The sequence below is a fragment of the Contarinia nasturtii genome, unplaced genomic scaffold (assembly GCF_009176525.2).
Source record: "Contarinia nasturtii isolate CC-2019 unplaced genomic scaffold, AAFC_CNas_1.1 Cnas_scaffold_928, whole genome shotgun sequence".
Lineage (NCBI taxonomy): Eukaryota > Metazoa > Arthropoda > Insecta > Diptera > Cecidomyiidae > Contarinia > Contarinia nasturtii.
The window spans coordinates 2884429-2903541 of NW_022198275.1; the positions used below are offsets into that span (position 1 = coordinate 2884429).

Genomic DNA, 19113 nt, shown 5'->3' on the forward strand with positions numbered 1-19113 from the left:
GAAATTTCATACAAAACTTATGCAAAATGGTATCCAATGAGTAAAATATGTCATTTTATAGTTAAAACATAGCTTATTCCTTACTTTCCAATACAGCATCACAATTCAATATTGATTTTTATGGAAAAAAAAATCAATTATAGCCAAAATTCTTGGTAGTTATTGATATGTACGACTTTCAGACAGTCGTGTCTTTCACTAATATCGCTAATCGACAGTCGTTGGCCAGTTAATGTGCTTCGTGTACTGCGCCGAACTACCTCTCGATATGTGAGATCAATATAGAGACTGCTTCCCGAAGGGCGATCACACTTTGAACACTGTAGCTCTCTGGCATTTATAAGTTCAACCCTATGTAAACATTTTTCCTTCCTCTTCTTCTGCATTTGCAAGAAGCATGTGTGATATATCAGCTTAACTCTGAGACACCAGGTGGCAGCACATTTGCGTGATCGAAACCAATTACATTGCTTTATATGGAGTGCGATGAGATCGCGCTGCTTCCGTTCTTCCTCCATACTTGGCAAACATGTTGTTAGACGTTCGCAACAAGGCAACTCCTGCCACACCAGCAACGTTCACCAAATTCACGAAATATGCCCATACATTGTGTTTTGGATAGGATAGATCCGTAAGATCTCCGCAAGAGCTGGATCTAAGCGTGCGTAGGCCGCCGCATGATACATACTTTGATTGGCACGCCTGCTTTGATTTGCGCGTCGAAGCAACACAGAAAAACGAACGGATATATCATGCGGCGGCGTATGCACGCTTAGATCTTACGGATCTATCCTATCAAAAAAAAAACAATGTATGAATATATATTATAATGGCAAATGCCATTTGATTTGCGATGAACAGTATACGTCACGGACGAAACAATTTACTGTGTTGTTGTTTGATGAAATGTAAATTGTTGTGTCAACAAATCTCCATGAGTTTCATATTGGCCCATACAGAATACATCATTTCCCATACAAAATAATTTGGGGTCCAAAAGACCCCGTTGTGCTTCTACGTTAGTATTTTGTATAAGACTTCCCAAAACTTCATCTATGCACCAAACATTGAAATTTTTGATTTTATCACATAGATATGATATTAAAAAAGAAAACGCTCAGCGAAATTTTCCAATTTTTTTTTATATTTTTGTGATTTTTTCAAAAAACTAACTCTTAGGGCCTAAGAGACCCCACGTGTGCGTTTGAGGGTTAATGTTTTTGATTATGCAAATTCCCTTTGATTCCTTTATTGTTTCATTATGTATGTGGCACGCTAGTGTGTGTGTGTGTGTTTTGCCCGGGACGTACACTGTGACATTCTATATTTGTAGACACACGAAAAAAGTTTATTTTTGAAAAAAATTCTCAAAAGATGGCGCGCTCGACAACGTTCAAAAACGTTCAAGTGTCAAACATCACTTATGTCATGTGTGGCATTGTTTAACGCGCCATAAGTCAAATTCTACAATGGTTACTATATTTATCATTTGTAGAATTACTATGAATTTTACTTTTCCGCACACACCTAGTGTGTAAGGTAAAGTATTGGAATCGGTCGAAAAATTAACACCCATAAAAAATGTGTTTTCTGGGTGTTTTTGGGGCCAGGGAACACGAATCTAGCGTTTTTTCGATGTCCGAATGTATGTGCGTACCCTGTACCCTGTATCCTGTACCCTGTACGCTGTACCCTGTACGCAAAAATTTGTTAACACGATAACTTTCAAACAAGAAAAGTAATTCAAAATCTGACTTCACAGGATGATTGGGGGTGCCGAGGAATAGAAACCATTAGATTTTGAGCGACTTTGGTTGACAGGGTAAAGTGTCATGTCTGGTGTGATGCCCATGTCCATCCATGGGAAAAATTCAAATTTTCTTCCAAAAGTGATATTTAATGTATTCTTAAACACTCAAAAATGTGTATTGGGGGGTTTTTGGGTACGAGAAAACCGAATATGACGTTAGTTTTGCGATACAATCAACTTTCGAAACACTTTTCATACAAAAAATTCAAAAAATTTGGATTTTTGTATGGAAGCCATGCCTGTATGATATCGTAATGAGCTGAAACTTTGCACAGGTTATTTTTATCACACATAAATACCATTCCGAGAGTTTGAAAACATTTCAACGAATATTAGGGGCACCTCCCGAACAATATTTTGGATTTTTCGCTCTAAAACGAAATTTTGTATGGGAAGTACCCTTAATATGCATTGAAATTTCTTCAAACTTTCAGAATGTTAACTTTTTGTGAAAAAAATAACCTCTGCAAATTTTCACATGATTACGATATCGTATAGGCATGGCTCCGATACAAAAACTCCCATCTTTAGTAGTTTTTGTAAGAAAAGTGCTTCGAAAATTATTTTTATCTAAAACTAATGTCAGATTTAGTTTTCTTTCATGTCGTGGATCACAGTGCGGAAAAGTTCATCTTACGGATGTAAGACATTTTATTTTTCATTCATCTAATGCACCTTTCGAATTTATTTCCATCGAAAAAGGAATTTGGAACGTTTTCGAGGCATATGTCTCTTTCTCCAAAATCACCTTATATGCAAAAAAGTTTGCAAGAATAGGTAAAGAAGCTGCCACACAATACACAGTCCACTATACCCACCTGAAATAAAAAAAAATCAAAAAGAAGCGAAAAAGAAAGTGAACAAAATTGAATGTGAAAGAAACAGAAAATCCATGATGAAATGCATTACGTCGCAAAAGATAAGATTTTTTTTAAAAATATTTTACGCCAATGTTTTTTTTATCTCGTGTCTTACGAATTTTTCATCGCAATAAATTAAGAGCGGTGGGAGGTGAAGGGAGTTAAAAACAGAGGCAAACGAAACGAAATAAACGCAAAGAAATGCTGATTTTTTTTCATATGAAAATAACTCTATTTTGCATCAGGAGCGCGCAAAGGGAACAAAAAAAAATAAATAAAACAAGCAACCGTTGTGTGGTTGAAAGCGCGTTTGTGTGAGCATAAAACGGTGAAAATCGAAATTATACACCGTCATTATATGCATTTTGGTGTATATCGCTCGGTTGTAGTTCGGGCACTTGAGAATGCATGCTTTAAATGAGTTGTGGCAATAATGCATACAGAAGAGAAAAAAACTATAAACACTCAAGCAAAACAACAACTATACAATGTAATAGTAACAACAATGGAGCGATGGGTAAAGAATCTCAGGGATTTGGAAAAGTTTGAGAGGATTCCATGCACGAGCATTTTTAAAACAGGTAAAGTCAAAATCAAGCAAAGAAGAGCTGAACAAAAATGGCAATAGAAACGGCAGTGATGGAGAAGAAGAAGAAAAAAATGTGAAGCGAAACCGAAGAATATGTTTCATTATTTTGTGGATTTATCGCATCGCCCAAAAAGTAGCAAACCCACAAATCAACGAATGCAACGACTTGCACTTGTGTACATCGTACTCACACCCAATGAACACACATTGCAACGGTCTATATATTCAACCACACACATACACATACATGTGCTGTTTGCAGCGCTGCACAACCATTGAACGCATGCCACACGTAAAGCACAAACAACGACACGAAATGCTTGCATCCTCAAGTTTGAAAAATTTATGGCAAATAACAAATTGCATTTGATCATGCAATTTGCAGGAACGCCAAATGTTTATTTTTCCCCTTTGCTTCATTTCCGTTTCGGCCGTTTTCAAAAGCAGCGACAGAAAAAAAAAACGAAACACGACATGAATTCCATCGTTATCTCGTTTATGTTGATTCCTTTTCTCTTTCGGCAGCGGTGCCCGGCTGTGTGTTCATTGTTTTGTTTTCAGGCTGAATTTTACTTTCGCCGAATAAACACATTCAAATTACCAAAGTTAATTTCTCGTTTTTGATGGTCGAGACTGACGTTATCTGAGAGGCACGTCGGCAACTTCACCTCATACTCGCCGAGAAATTTTTGTGGCTCTTTCATGCTTCCCGCTTACAGTTTTTCAACATAAATGCATTCTCGAACTGGAAGAAAATGCACCAGGTACGAGCAGATAATACGAAAACAATAAATTTTCATAGAATGCGGTTTTTTCGTCGTCAAACTTCAAAAACCCGGATAGGTTTTTTTATATTAAATTGGCTTCGGAGTTGGTTTAGCTTTTTGAATTTTTTTCGCTCTCTTTTGTCACTGTTTTATTGAATTACCATAAACCTAAATCTTAATTTGTGGATTAATATTTTTTGGGATTTTCATTTTGGAAATGCCATAAAATAGACAAAAAAGAACACTTTCAAATGAAAATCCCATAAAATAGAATAGATTTTGTGTGTGTCTTCTGTCTTATTTTCAAGAGACGAAAAATTGGAAAAAGAAATGAAATAGCGGAAATAATTTATTGGCTTCGTTTAAACGAGTCAGATTTACATTTTTTTCGAGTAGTTTTACCAATTCCGATTTAGCTTCGATGAAACATCGTTAAAAAGCACATTTGCTTTATGCAACATGACTTTATCATATGGCACATTGAACATGATTTCTGTTTTCAATTTGTTTAGCGAAATAAACTGCCATCTATGGACGAGTTTCGAAATGAATCGCATGTACATAGAAAACTCACCTGTTCAACGACGAGTATATTGTTACAGTGTTCAAGTGTTTTTCTCATTTGGCGTTTCAAGTGTGTGTTTTTTTAGTTGAAAGCGTTACATTTTTTTCTTTCAAAGTTAAATGAGCGTACGCTCCTCAAATTCAAGTGTTTCGTCGTATTTTTCTTACTGCTTTAAAATTGAAATCGATCAAATAAAACGCGCATGTTTTCATCTCATTTTCATAGATATTTTTATTTTATTTTTGAATGCAAACATTGGATTCTGACCATTTAACAAGTTTTATTTTAACTATTATTTACATATACAAATTATAGGGATATATTGTTTTTTTTTTTATTTAATTATATAAAGGTACCACTTTTCTGAGAGAGCCGTAAATCTTCATTTTCTCATTACTACATATGTGAGTGCCTTAAATTGGTTCATATTACAACAAAGCAAAAAATTGGTTATTCTATATTCTTTGTTGAATAAACTCCAGTCAATTGCGATTCATTCATTTTCACTTCACTTTCTCTCTCTCTTGCTCTCATACATACATCCTTTGTCTACATGTCAAAAGGGTTTAAATGATCTGTGATATACCATTTTACTAGTAAAAACTACAAAATCAGATCAAAATCTGGAGTTGAGCACTTATTTATATCCTAATATCTAACATTTGTTCATGTCATTATTTTTGTCGTGAAATTTTCAATCAAAAAGAAACGAAAATTACAAATTGTAAATTTTCAATCTTGAAAATGAAAAGCTACAATACAATAAAAAAAAGTGTGCCCAAATCAATGGACAAAATGAGCGATTGGAGCCGGACAAGAGTATAGAGTATACATATACATATTTTGATGAATGAACACAAACGACTACATACGCACAGATTAGAAGTTAAATCAATTCATCTGTTTTTTTTAAATATTTTCTTTGTATCTTTACATCATCATTTTCTTGTGTTTGCTGATTTACAATATAGTATCACAAATATTGAGATAGTACATTTAAAATGACAAAACAATCAAAAAATGTCCTAGCATTTTAAAATTGATGTGTCTAAATCTAAATCAATTCATGATCGCTTTTATAATAATAATATAGTCGAGAGGAGTACACTTTGGATTACGATTGGATTCTTTTTTTGCTGTTGTTGTTTGTTTTCATTTCATTCGTTTTTGTTAATTAAGTCTCTTAAGTGTTAAGAAGAATTCAGAATATAATGGAAGTGTTTACGATTAACTTTGTTAGATTATAATATTCAATTAAAATTGGTATAGCTTGAGACAGACTTTCCTTTAAGCTAATCACGATGAATTATATCAAATTTAAAATAAAAACCAAAACTAAAGAGTAATGCAAATGAACGCAACTGATAATAAATGAGTTCGAAATCAGTAAGAATATGATCGTAAATATGGTCCGAATTTCGTGTGTTTTTTTTTTTGTTTGGCAGTACGCACAATTTTCACGCCAATTTTCTTTTATACATGTCAATGAAGAGAATATCTGTAAATATATAAAATAATGTTTTGATTGGATGACATTGATTTTGATTCGGTATTTGAAATAGGCGAAAAAAGAAATGTTTTTGTTGTTATGTTTGACAAAGGAAAACAAATTCTAATCAGACAGACGCATATTGCCTAAATAGCGAACGACTTTGACTAGGTTTAAATGACATTGATTGTGTCAAATGCCTTCACTTCTTTTGCCAATTATTGTTGTTGGTGTTGTTATTTGTTTGTTTTAATGCGAGTGTGATGAGAGTTTGAGTGATTTAGTTAAAGCGATTACAACATCCACATATACGAATATATTAAAATGTGTCTTGTTTCATGTTTCTCATTTTTTTGGCAAACTTTTACATGTTACGATTACAATTAGTTTAGAAATTAATTTCACTTGTTTAATTTTCGTGTCGTTTTGCTCCACTCCATCTAATATCTTAGATATTATATCTAACAACATCAACCGAAGGGAAAAAAAGCGGTCAGAAGTTTTACGAACTAAGCGCGCAAAACTTTTGAATTTTTGTTGTTTTTTTTTTTGCATTTTATGTTATATAAGCCACATGGAATAAGGAGAATGATACGTTAAAATGTCGAATGAAGCTGAAGGATGATGTGAGTGTATGTGTTGGAAATTAAATTGAACTTTTACATTGAATGCCATCCAATCAGGAGCATCAAACTATGTAATACGATTATTTTATTATTATGATGATAATGATGATGTTCGGTTGAATTGGATGCGATGCAACGATGGGGATATTTCAGTTTCCGTTGGAAATTTGAACTAAAGTGACATTTAAATGATAATGGTTGTTCATTGGTGTTCGCATTGCCCGACCATCATTTCGTGTATCCCATCACCCTGCTGCCATAATACTGTTTATTATTGTTATTGGAATTGGGGGTTTGGTCGACGAGTGTGTGTGTGCATGTTTTCGAATTGGTTGCTATTGTGAGAGTATTGCTGCTGCTGTGTTAGACGATTATGTTCAATCATGTCAAGCTCGTCCAAACATAGATGCCACGTCTCCCGTTGACTGTGAATGCATCATGCCACTCGAATCATTATTGGCAAACTTTAAATTACTGGCGGTTGATAGTTTTCTAGCTGCATACAAACGATGCAATGAGTATGGCTGTTGAATATCATGCTGTGAACTGCTTACATTTGCTTGTGCCACCGCATTTGCTACACTGTCAATGTCGGTAGTTGAAGCTGTTAAACCTTTAATTTTGCAATGAACAAACGGATGATTTTTTCCAATGAGTAAACAAAATGATGATAGATTTTTTTTTGTAATGAATTCAGATTATTATTTTGTGTTCTCTTGTCTCTATGCATTTCACACATTTCTTTATCTAAATACAAATAAATGAAATTACAATGTTAGTTTTTTTTTATCAACTAAACACTCGATTGAGGACACTTTAACGGATTTTAACCTTTTAGATTTTTGTTTAATTGTTACAGTGTGATGCCATAAAATTGACTGAACCGCGTGTTTGTGACCATTATGATTGTAAATATTAGATAAAGAATTGTGTGAATGTGTATATTTTCGACTTGAGATCGTTTGATTGTATCGATTTTTTTTAATGTATTAGATTGCGTTACATTGAAATTCAGAGTCAATGATTGAAGCGTGTGATGCGGGGATGCGCATGTGAAATAATGAAATAAATGTTAAAGTTATAAACGGAATTGAAGTGATTAATTGCTATTTCATTAGTTCACGTGTTACAAATTCAAACACTATCATATTTGCGTCGATTTGAAACGAAACAAAGTAATAACCAGTTCGGCTGGCCGCTTGATGCATGCGCGCTCGCACATTTCGTATGTTGTTCATTGATTCGAATTGTGTTGGTTTTGTTGTTTATTTTTTTCATTTTTCTTTTTTTTTTAAATTGTATTGTTGAGCACAACATTAAATCATCCTTTAATTACCTTTGGTTCGGTCCTTATACAATTTATAATTTGATTTCACTTCGGGCAAAATGATTTGTTGTGTTTGATGTAGTTGTCTTGAGGTGACAATCGATGGCGGTGTAAAGTACTTTTGCGTTTTCAATGAGACTGGCAATGACTGTATTTGTGACGATTGTTGATGTGACTGTTGCGAACCATTATCGTTGCACTCTTTATATAGTTTCGATTCTTTGTCTACTTTATTATGATTGTAAGACGAATTTGTGCTTGGCTGGAGCCATTCGTGGTAGACAGCTTCTTCTGGTGTCATTCGTTTTTTGGGATCCCATCTAAAAATTGCACACGAAAGAAAAGAAAATGTAATATTTGAAAATTGATTTTTCGTTAGCATTGAATTGGGTTCGGTGTCAAGAAATTGCACATTGCATTCACACTTACTCTAAACATTTGCTGACAAAATCAACGAACAACGGATCATTGCAACGTAATACTTGTGCCAATGGCTTAGTGCCTGGTTTTCGTTTACGATTTTTAGAATTTGTAATACAACGTGGATTACCGCGTGAATCGAAAAATAGACGACGTCGACTTGCTTGGCTTAATACATCCTCCGGCGGTACATTCAACACTTCCATTATGCAAGCCAGCTGCTCAACTTCATTTTCGCCCGGAAAGATTGGATAGCCCGTATAAAGCTCAGCTAAAATACAACCTACACCACGAAGACGACAACGACGACAATGAAATATAAATGCAAGAATGAGAAAATAGAAATCAGGTCATTTGTGAAAATGATTTTAAGTGTGCGACAACACTGTAATGGATTTTGAAATAAAAAAAATATATATGCCATACCTAAGCTCCACATGTCAATCGGTGTGCCATACGACAAACCCAAAATAACTTCGGGCGATCGATAAAATCTCGATTGGATGTACGTATACACTTTTCGATGCGAATAACATGAACTGCCGAAGTCAATTACCTTAATCGAACTACTGCCGCGCTGTTTGAGCAGAACATTCTCCTGTTGTGTGCCAAAATAAAAAAATAAAAAAGAGTGAGCAATCAATGGAACAATCAAATCAAAAGTGTATATTCAATTTGTAATGCTCGATGCGGGAAAGGAAAAGAAAATTTTTCATACATACCGGCTTTAAATCACAATGAATTATGTTCTCTTGATAGAGCAAACGTAGGCATTTGATAATTGAATTGCAAAAACGTCTGATTAGACTCAAACTAAAACCCTGGTAGTTGTTCTTTTTTATTAACTCATACAGATTGTAGCTGAAATGAAACAAATGAAGAAAATTTAAAAAAAAGAATGAAAATTCAATCGATTCTAGTTCTATTTTCCCATGCTAGTAAAACGAATTTCCCATGCTATGTTAGTTTTGACTTTGATTTTGATTCGTATGTAATTGCAGCTGACGGTGTTTAATTGCTTGAACCTCAAAACTGTGCGCTTGATTAATTACAAATTGAACGTGAATTAAATATGGTGCACTCTTTGTAACAGTTTTCAGGCCCTCAACACAATGGAAAGATTATTTTTCAACTTTAAACAATATCGATGTTTGGCAGACATGCACCTGTAGCGCATGTTATTATTGCATGTCAAAATGTTCAATGCGGCTTGTGTTTCTCTCTCTCTCTCTATTCATTTGTACAATGTAAAACCACCATGATTAGTTCCAAAGTACCGCTTAAGGCTTTTTGAAAAAATGAAAGAACATATTTGGATTCAATCATTCAAAATTCATGTAGAAAACCGCAAACAATTTGACAGAAGGACACAACGAACAGGAAAATCGTGTATTGACAAGAAATAATAATCAATTCTCATCGTACATTATTACTGAAAATGGTCATACAATCGATTGAAATTCGTTCGAAATCGACGTATATGCAATTGCTTTGCCTGTGCGACCTTTTGAATAAATCTCCATCGTGATGAAATTAGCGTTGCACAAAAAGAGAATTGCACAAATAAAATTAGAAACTGGGATTATATTTTTGAATATGCGGAATAAGCGAGGGAGAGAGGTAGAAGAAATAGTTCCTCGCATATAATAATAAGTATATTTGAAAGTTAAAAACAATTGCAATAAATTTTACAAGCCCAATTTATAAAGTTTATTTTTTCCTTCGCTCCCCCGAAGGATGATCCTTCATTTTCTGTATGAAAATAGTTGCTGTGTAATAATTGTTGTGAAATTGCGCAATAATTTATTGGCAAATGATGCATACAAAGAAGAATAAAAATGTGTATGGAAAAACAAAATCGAAAGAGCAGTTATAATGGTAATTCATGCATTTTCCAAAAGAGGAACATGAAATCCGTTGCCATAAAAGTTAAACATCCGCCAATTTCCGTGCACATTTTTTTCCTGTGATGTCGATGAAATCGTAAAAAATAATACCGGAAATCAAACAATTCGGTGTTGTTTTTATAATTTTTCTTCTTCGTCGTGTGTGTGTGTACGCGCGCGGAATTTTTTTTCTGTAAAAACTTTTTCACGACTTCTAAATGAGTCGATTAAAATGTTGTGCGCTTAAAATGCATGTCGCATGTCATCATGCACACTAAAAAAATATACACTCACTTCTGTGGTTGTTTTTTGCGTCCTTCTGCACCATTTTACAACATAATTTTTGTAAGCCGTTGTTGTTATTTGTTAGATAAAAATCATGCCGTTTCCATTAAAATTAAGAAGCGCTCATGGTATGATCAAAACTGATCAAAGCGACGAGGATATTGTCGGGAGCATTGAAAATACCCATATACACATATTTTGCACATAAAACAACGTGAAATGATGCTAAAAATATTTCACAATTTCAATGGAAAACATTGAGCGCGCTCATAGACATTGATTGATACGACAAAAATAGCCCGAGACGAGCAATAGATAGACTGACAGCGCGAATGAAATCAAAGTAATTTTTCTGTTGCATGGAAACAATGTGCTTTTGAACTGTTTTTTTTTCTTTAAATCAAATTGCTTGTTGAGAATGTTTTTTGCAGTAGTCTTTCTGCAAGTAATAGTGGCGAGGAAAAAAGGCGACTTTGCATGTGAAAAAAAGTGAGTAAACTTTCCTTTCGGCAATAAACATTTCAATTTTTACCTTTGTTAGAAACAGACACAATTGGGAGGGAGTTGGAAAAGTTTTCCAATTGAAGCCGCTGAAAAGTCAAATTGATAATAACCGCATAGTTAACCTTTCGGCACTTGGGTAGAAACGATCTCACTAGTTAAGGTAAACAAAGCCAAATGAAATCAACACGAAGACGAACAACAAAATATTGGCGAGAAACCGAACATCGACGCACCAAGAGTATCATGGTGTGCTGCACTTAAAATGTATGCTCGTCATATTTATTTTATTTATGATGATAATAATTACTGAAGAAGTTTTACCATTAAACGTACTGGTTACATGTTGGTACAGAGAGCGAAAAAAGAGATACCGCCATTCAACACAAAACAATTCAACGATGGAGGTGAAACGCGTGCGCGCTTTTTTTTGGGCTTACTAATTTAATTTTATGATTTTTGTCACAACTCTGGTACCGCTATAAATTGTTGCCATCAAATTGGCAAACAAATTAACAAGAATTTTAAACAAAACTTTTCATTCGCTTCGAAATGACATACCGCAATTGCTGTTGTTCCTTTTTTTGTATATTGCTTCTTATTCTTCGTTTTTTCTACTACTATCATTTTGAGTCAGTATTTTAAATACATCAACTATATAATGGCAAATGTGTTGTGGGTATTTTGTCGATTTTTGACAAAGTTCGTAATTTGAAATAAGGAAACACAATTCAAACCGTTCGTGACATCCAATATTCGATTTGATTATGATTTTTCATTGTTGAGCTTGTCGCTGTCGTTTTCTATCTCTCTCTCTCTCTCTTATCGCCTTTCATTTTATTTTTGCTTTGTACAATTATTAAAAAGTTTATATTCGACTACGTCAATCGTAAAGCGCAACTTAAATAGTTGAATCTTTTCCTTGCTTTGCATTCTGATTATCGTTATTCTATTTTTAGAAAACACAAAAACTGTATAAAACGAACGTGTGTTAGTTCACTTACCTCATCAATTCGAAGCTGATACACAAATGATTGCGGAAATAGAAATAGTCTAACATGTGAATCACATTGTGTTCATTGTTCGGATCCTTTTTCCTCAGTTCGTCCAAAATTCGAACCTCAACCAATGCCTGATGATGGAAGCGCTTCTTATTTCGAATGATTTTAATCGCTACAGGTTTGTTTGTTTTGTAATCTAATGCTCTAACTACTTGGCCGAAACTGCCTTTGCCGATCACCTCAAGGATCTCATAACGGTACGATATGTGATCGTGAATTATCTGCGAATGTACAATGTAAAAAATAAATAAATGACATGAGTCAGATGCGGCGCATTTCAATTTGATATTGACCTTATTATAGCTGCCATTGTCATCATCATATCCTGAATTCAATGCGGTGCCCGGCTTAGCGTTTATCTTGCACGCATCTAGTCCAAGAAACCAGATTTCGGGATATTTGTCAATTTCCTGGCGTTCATAATCTGTGAGACGACTGCCATGCAAGCGCATTGCCTCTGTAAAATTTGAATAGATACGGAAAAAAATGTGCAATTAGCAAAAATACATTTGAACATCATAAATTTATATATAGTATTCGAATCTTGTTCTCGGGATGTCGCATTCGCTATTAGCATGTCTGTGCCGTATGTTAGATGTCAAGTGCACAATCGTAAAATTCAGGGAAATTGTAATTTTTGTTCGGATGAAAAAGAGGCAGTGGTGTGTACGAATCGCGGTGCTTATATCGTGCAATATGCTTTCACGCGAATTTAATTTGGATTGTGGTCCCCTATGACATAGTAATTGAAATTAGATGAACATTGAATGCGATTACCATATATCTAGCATTTGTTAAGTACATACACGAGCCAACAACACACAATTACAGACAGTTTGACTCCATTATACGTTTGTTGACTTGGTGCAATTTTAATCAGTATGTCACATCGATTGCGAGCACATTTTTTTTTGAAATGTGCAATTCGTAGATAATTACAAATATAAATCACATGGAAAAAGCAATTTAATTAAATTATACACATACGTATGCGAATAAAGGCAAAGTAAGAATGAAATAGAATAAAAACCGCAAGCGAATGAGTCAGAAGTTTGAGACTTTGGAGCATTTAGTCACATATGTCGTGATAAACTAAATCAAAATGACAAAAAAACAAAGGAATATACTTGAAAAAGCAAAAAGGCACAAACTCCATATGCACGTACAGTGAAGTCGTCGTCGATGACGATTATCGACGACGATTTTATTTATTTAGCATAAATTTCATGAAAAATTTGACATTGAATTTTTTTTTCACTCAAACAACGTACAGCAGTTGCAGCAAAAAGAAAACAACCGTTTTCTAAGTTAATTTTGCTTGTTGATAATCGGCTACACTTTTTATTTTCATTTTATTTGATTCGTTTGGAATTAATGCGCAGTCGAGAAATTGTAAACAGTCGCAACGAATCAAAAATGATAAACACAATGCTGTAAAGTAATGTCGTTTTTAATGTACTGTGCAATAAATCACAACACAAAGACATGTGTGTTTAATGGGTTTGATCAAAACTGCGTGAAGACAGTTTTGTATCAAGATATCAAAATATACGATCGCATTCCATACTAGTTTGGTATTTTTAGACTTGATTTGTCGAGTCGTGAATTTAAGCAATGTTATGCATTCTTTCGGATAACAAAAAGAAAACTGTTTATATTTGGCTATATCACCCACATGGCATCCGCGTTGATTCTAAATCGAAATCCGTAAACTTCTCAACATATTTTGTTTGGTTTCAAATGTTCCCGGCCGAAAGCATGCACCAGCCGAAATAAATTCCTCAAATAATGTTTGTTGATGTTCGTGATTGAAGAGCTACAAAAATAGCTAAAACGTTTATTCAAATTTACGATTGGTGTTTCTTTTATAAATTGCCCATCATCCATGGCACACAAAAAAAAACGTTCAAAAACATACAAAATGAACGCGATTCAAACCAACCACCAAATAGCTGCCGATATACCGATACATTTATTATTACATACCAAAATGCAATGCTAAATAAAATGAAAAGCGTTCAAGTAGTACGCATTCGTTTTTGATGAATGAACATCAAGAATGAATGAAGAGTCGTTCAATTTTCGCTTGTTACATGCATGCAATATCTAGTGTATATTTGCAATAAGCGTGGCGGCATTGAGTGTGTGTGTTGCTATCTATCATGTGCTTCAATTGATTAAACGTGTGCATTATTATTTTTTTTTTTGAACTGTTTCGATTTTTCTTTGTTTGATTTTTCGCGAGACTGAGAATAGCATGAGCGTCGGCAAATCCATTGAATGTGTGTACCTTTACAATTTTGAATTCAATAGAGCAGACAACTGGCAATGCCTTTTTACCAACCATGAAATGATCAAATAGCGGTTGGTTGTTTACAGTAAACATTAAGCATTTTGATTGTGCATAAAATGCTTGGATCAATAGTAAATTAATAAGCCGAATGATATGATATTGCAATTGAGATGTTGGCAGCTGTCTTTTTTGAGCATTGTTATTTGTGTACTTTATGTTGTTCACAATTCCGTCAAATTAACAAAACCACAAAAAGCACAATATATAATCGCTTAATTCCATGCAACATGTTCACGACGTTTGCCGATGTCGGATTTGTCTGTTAAATATTACACGTGTATGTTTACTTCAGACCAACACTGACACCCGCACTCGTTGCCGGTCATTTCACAATATTCTCTCTTTTTTCGTGCTGTTTTTTCTTCTTCTATATTCTCTCGTGTGAGACGGTTAATTGATAAAATACGTTTTTTGAGTGGCGATCCACTTACCGGATGGCGTCAATGGTGTAAACTTTTCGCTTTCATCGTGTGTCGGTGATACATTGTTGTTGCTGCTACTGCTCTGTGGCGACGATAGTGTCGACACAGCATTTCCATGTGAATCGATGGTCCGAACTGAATTGAGTGTTGTGGTGGCGGCAGTGGCACGTGGAGCTCCGCAAAATTTCAAATCCAATTTGCTACCCGTCAAACGCACCTCACGCTCGCGACGAGCCTCGCGGTCATTATCAAAGTGCAACTGCAAATAGAAACAGAAAATAATAAGAAAAAAATAAACAACGGCATGAGAATATGTGTTCAATAAATGAATCATAAAAATCGATTGAAATGCAATCTTTTTCCGACTTTAGAAAAGCAAATTAATGCAAAATAAACAAAGGAACAAACGAAACACGCATTTTATTTTGCCGAGAAGTTTAGCCACATACAAAACATTATCCCGAAGCTAAACGTATAGTACCATCACTTGCGCTTTCAACGCAAATCTATATTTGGAATTGTTATTACTCTAATCGTCTTCATATGTACATTGTACATCATCATTCAAACAATTCTCTTTTTTTTTCTCTTTATAAAACAAAATTCATATCAATTCAATTGTAATTTATTGCTATTGTGTAGTATTTACATCAATTTATGCTTTTAAGTGGATTTATTTTCAGTATCTATTAGTTTATCGCGTAACATAATAGTTATTCGGCTTTCACGAATATCACATACATATAAAACATACAATTTAGTGTGTAAATTGAATGGAAATTGTTAAATTGTTGCAAAGTGAAAAAAGAGCGCGGGCATAATAAGGGGAATACAATAGTTGTTTGCGTCTAATCACCCGCGCGATCAAAAGAAGAGAAAAACTCATGCGTGTAACGCATTATGATGGCCCTGGCACGAGACGCCGTTGGTTTTTTTTTGTTATGTGCATTTGTTGCTGTTTCGTCGGGATCTCGGTGCAAATTCACTCATCCTCCGTCACTTCGGTGGTAAGACATTGCGTGTCTAATGCACGTATCATTATTAAGTATGTCCTTGCTAAATATGTGTGGAAATATCAAGGTAACTTCTTTCTTTCTACTTTCTATTCAGACACACATATTGTGCGCATATGAGAAAAACCACCCCAGAAACAAGTGTTCCACCAATTGATCGCATTTGTCTTCACCAATATCCATAAATCATGATAGTTCAATATTTGAACATACGCATATATAAATAATATATACATTTTCTATCGTAGTTTTGTCGTGCAATTCAACATGAATAATTTGCAGTGCTCGACATTTGCGTATGTGAATAAGTTTTTGTATTTCGGTTATTTGACGGTTAATGATGATTTCGTGATACACACTTTTAGACGCATAGACATATGTTTTGGTGAACATAAAAATTTGAGTATGTGACGTAAATGCCGGTTTTGAACAGCACCGAATCAAGAGAGTACATTTGACGTATAATAATTATTTGTAAGTTTTTCGTAGCACGAAATGGTGTTGCCATACTATTTTTTCTGACGTTATTTCTATGCTGAAACTATTTCATGGAAAATATAAATAGTATATGATCCGGCATAGAGACTAGAAGTGGTAGGGTGTGTTTAAGTCTTATACCGGAACTCTCGCGTTGGTTGAAAATGCATAAAACTGACGTTGGCGTAAACCATAACTTCTAACATAGTTATTAAGTTATTATCGATTTGGCCATAATGTGTGTTTTCATATGTAATTTTATCGTACGGAAAACTCGGTCAAAATCGAAAACCGGTTGCTTTTAACGTCTATCTATTTACATTTATTAATCAAATAAACCAATATAGTAATTTCACTTTCATTTGAAATCATGTGTGTGTGCAGCGTTCTTTTGCTCTTGTCGGACTTGTGTTGGAATACAAATCCAAAAATTGCGTTAATTAATCGATCACCATTCGGAAAGCGAAATCATCTTGAATAATTGTCACCAATGATGAGAGTCCTAATTGGAAATCGTTAATGAATAGTGTCACACACAGCAGTTATTGTCTAAATGACTTTACAATGTCGTCGCGTCAACCCATAAATTGTTTTTTTTATTAAGTACATCTTGCTTTCCGATGCCATTTCAATTCTATTCTTGTTCGCTTGATGTGTTTGTGTGCGCGCATGGTCGTGATTTAAAATGAGCACGAAACAAACGACTCGAATAAATGAATATCACATGAAATTGCATGCCCCGTTTGCGAGAGAGCGCATGATATACATTTGTTTTTTTTTTATCAAGATAAATTACTACATATGTAATTGGTGAATGACAAACAATAAAACATTTACTTCCACGTTCCTTACATGCCCCCATGAACACGGTCGTTCGGGTTGTTTTTACTTGCTTGCTAGTTTATTTATTTGTTTTCTATGGATTATTCAAATCAATTTGAACAAATGCTTGCAACTGTTTTATTTCAATCGTACACACATTTTCCGCGATTCAATTTGTTTTTGTTTGTTTATTTTCTATCTTTCTCTATCACTCTGAATGCTTTGTTGCTTTTTCACGAATTCAACAAACATGAAAAACATGCTGAAGTTGTCAAAAAAGGCAATCGCATGACAAATGACTTCAAAACATATTTACGTTCTTTTCGTCTATAGTATGACATGCTTACGACTTTTTATGTCAGAAATTACACATATTTATTTTGTTGAGTACTCCTTTTTTTCTACAAAGCATTTACGCATTCAGTTTGTTGAAGAAGAGATTGAAACAAAAGTCATTCTATGTTTAGTGAAGAGTGTAGTACAAGGGCGTGTCAACTCGTTCGTTAACTTTGTCTCTTTCATCTTTTGAGATGACAAGTGAAGAATGCTCAAAAAACAGCTGATTGATGAAATGGCAAAAAAAAAGAAAACTACAAAGCATCTAAAATTATCCCCCCAAAAAAAATTTGTCAAGAGCTCGGATTCAAGACCAAATGCTTAATACGCTAATGACACGAACTTATAACAAATGAAAAATATCATATACAAAATAAATACTTACAACTTCACGATCATACATTTTTCCCAACATTTACATTGACTGTTTATGTAATTCGATAACAATTCGAAAATTAAGCGTGTTTTTCCTTATTTATTAAAAGAAAGACAATGTGTGTCGACGCTTCAAAGCCAAAAATATTCCGCAAAAACAATCCTTTTTTTATCCGGTTTCTATTTTTGATAGCGATTGTCTATTACGCTCGATCTATTTTGAATATATCTATTTATAAGTTGTTTTAATTTATTCGTGTGTTTTTCGCTTCAATTTTTTTCCTCACTTTTGATGCATCAAGTTATTTTGTAATCGCTTCTATATATTTAACATTTAAACATATCAATAATACAATATATCAAAAGCACTAATCTCAATGAATACCACTGATTACGTCAACGCGATTCTAATTCACTTGGTTTCTGTTTTCTTGTGTCTTGTATTCAATTGTTGCAATGGTAAACTATTGAGCATAAGATCAGACTATTCTTGTACACTTCTGGAACTTATCTGAAACAATGTAGGAATCATTTCGGTGTTTAAATGACAATCGAAAATATCAATATATATATATTGGTTTTCGACTGTGTTTGGTGGAATAAATTGCATTGAAAAGTGAGCGTGTGAAAATTCGTTTGAAGAATGTGAAATTTTACGAGCTTCAAATTTGAATTTTCGACTGGATTTTCTTGAGTGGTCATTTCCAATTTGCGAAAATTGAGGTTTAACGATTGTACCGCACTGTCGGAGATAATTGACAACTGAGTGCAAAAAATGAAATATTCAAACTAACTTTCAATTTTTTTTTGCTTCTGTTTTATTTTTCAATCAATTTGATGTCGAGACGAAGCGCCAGTCGCCATTCATTCATACATTCTCATAAACTTTTAACGAGATTTGTTTGGCAAACCAGACAAAGCATGGCCCGAGACAATGGGTCATTCTTCTTAATTAGGTAGTGTATTCCATTTGCAAATTGTATAAAATAGGGAGGTATGACACACACACACACACATAGTCTTGGTGAGGTGCGCGGTTGCACGATAAGATGTTAGCAAATTTATGCATTCACGCGCAATAACTATTCGTCTGGCAGCAGAAAAAAAAACGAGAAAAACAACGGCGCAG

At 34.2% G+C, this 19113-nt stretch overlaps 1 protein-coding gene across 3 annotated transcripts in view; it reads right to left on the reverse strand.

Moving 5' to 3' along the window:
* Positions 1–4804: 4804 nt before the first annotated feature.
* Positions 4805–19113, reverse strand: part of LOC116342736 (dual specificity tyrosine-phosphorylation-regulated kinase 2) — a 32329-nt gene continuing 18020 nt past the window's right edge. The window contains exons 2-11 of one of the 3 annotated variants that reach the window (XM_031770455.1): positions 18370–18495; positions 17995–18303; positions 14971–15220; positions 12480–12643; positions 12130–12407; positions 9176–9314; positions 8880–9051; positions 8463–8736; positions 8043–8353; positions 4805–7319 (exon numbers count right to left, since the gene is read on the reverse strand). In XM_031770455.1, coding sequence (XP_031626315.1) covers positions 7093–7319; positions 8043–8353; positions 8463–8736; positions 8880–9051; positions 9176–9314; positions 12130–12407; positions 12480–12643; positions 14971–15220; positions 17995–18024 — 1845 coding nt within the window. In that variant the 5' untranslated portion in view covers positions 18025–18303; positions 18370–18495 and the 3' untranslated portion in view covers positions 4805–7092. Of the gene's footprint in view, positions 7320–8042; positions 8354–8462; positions 8737–8879; positions 9052–9175; positions 9315–12129; positions 12408–12479; positions 12644–14970; positions 15221–17994; positions 18496–19113 lie in introns of all 3 variants that reach the window. The other 2 variants (XM_031770457.1, XM_031770456.1) reach the window with 2 other exon arrangements.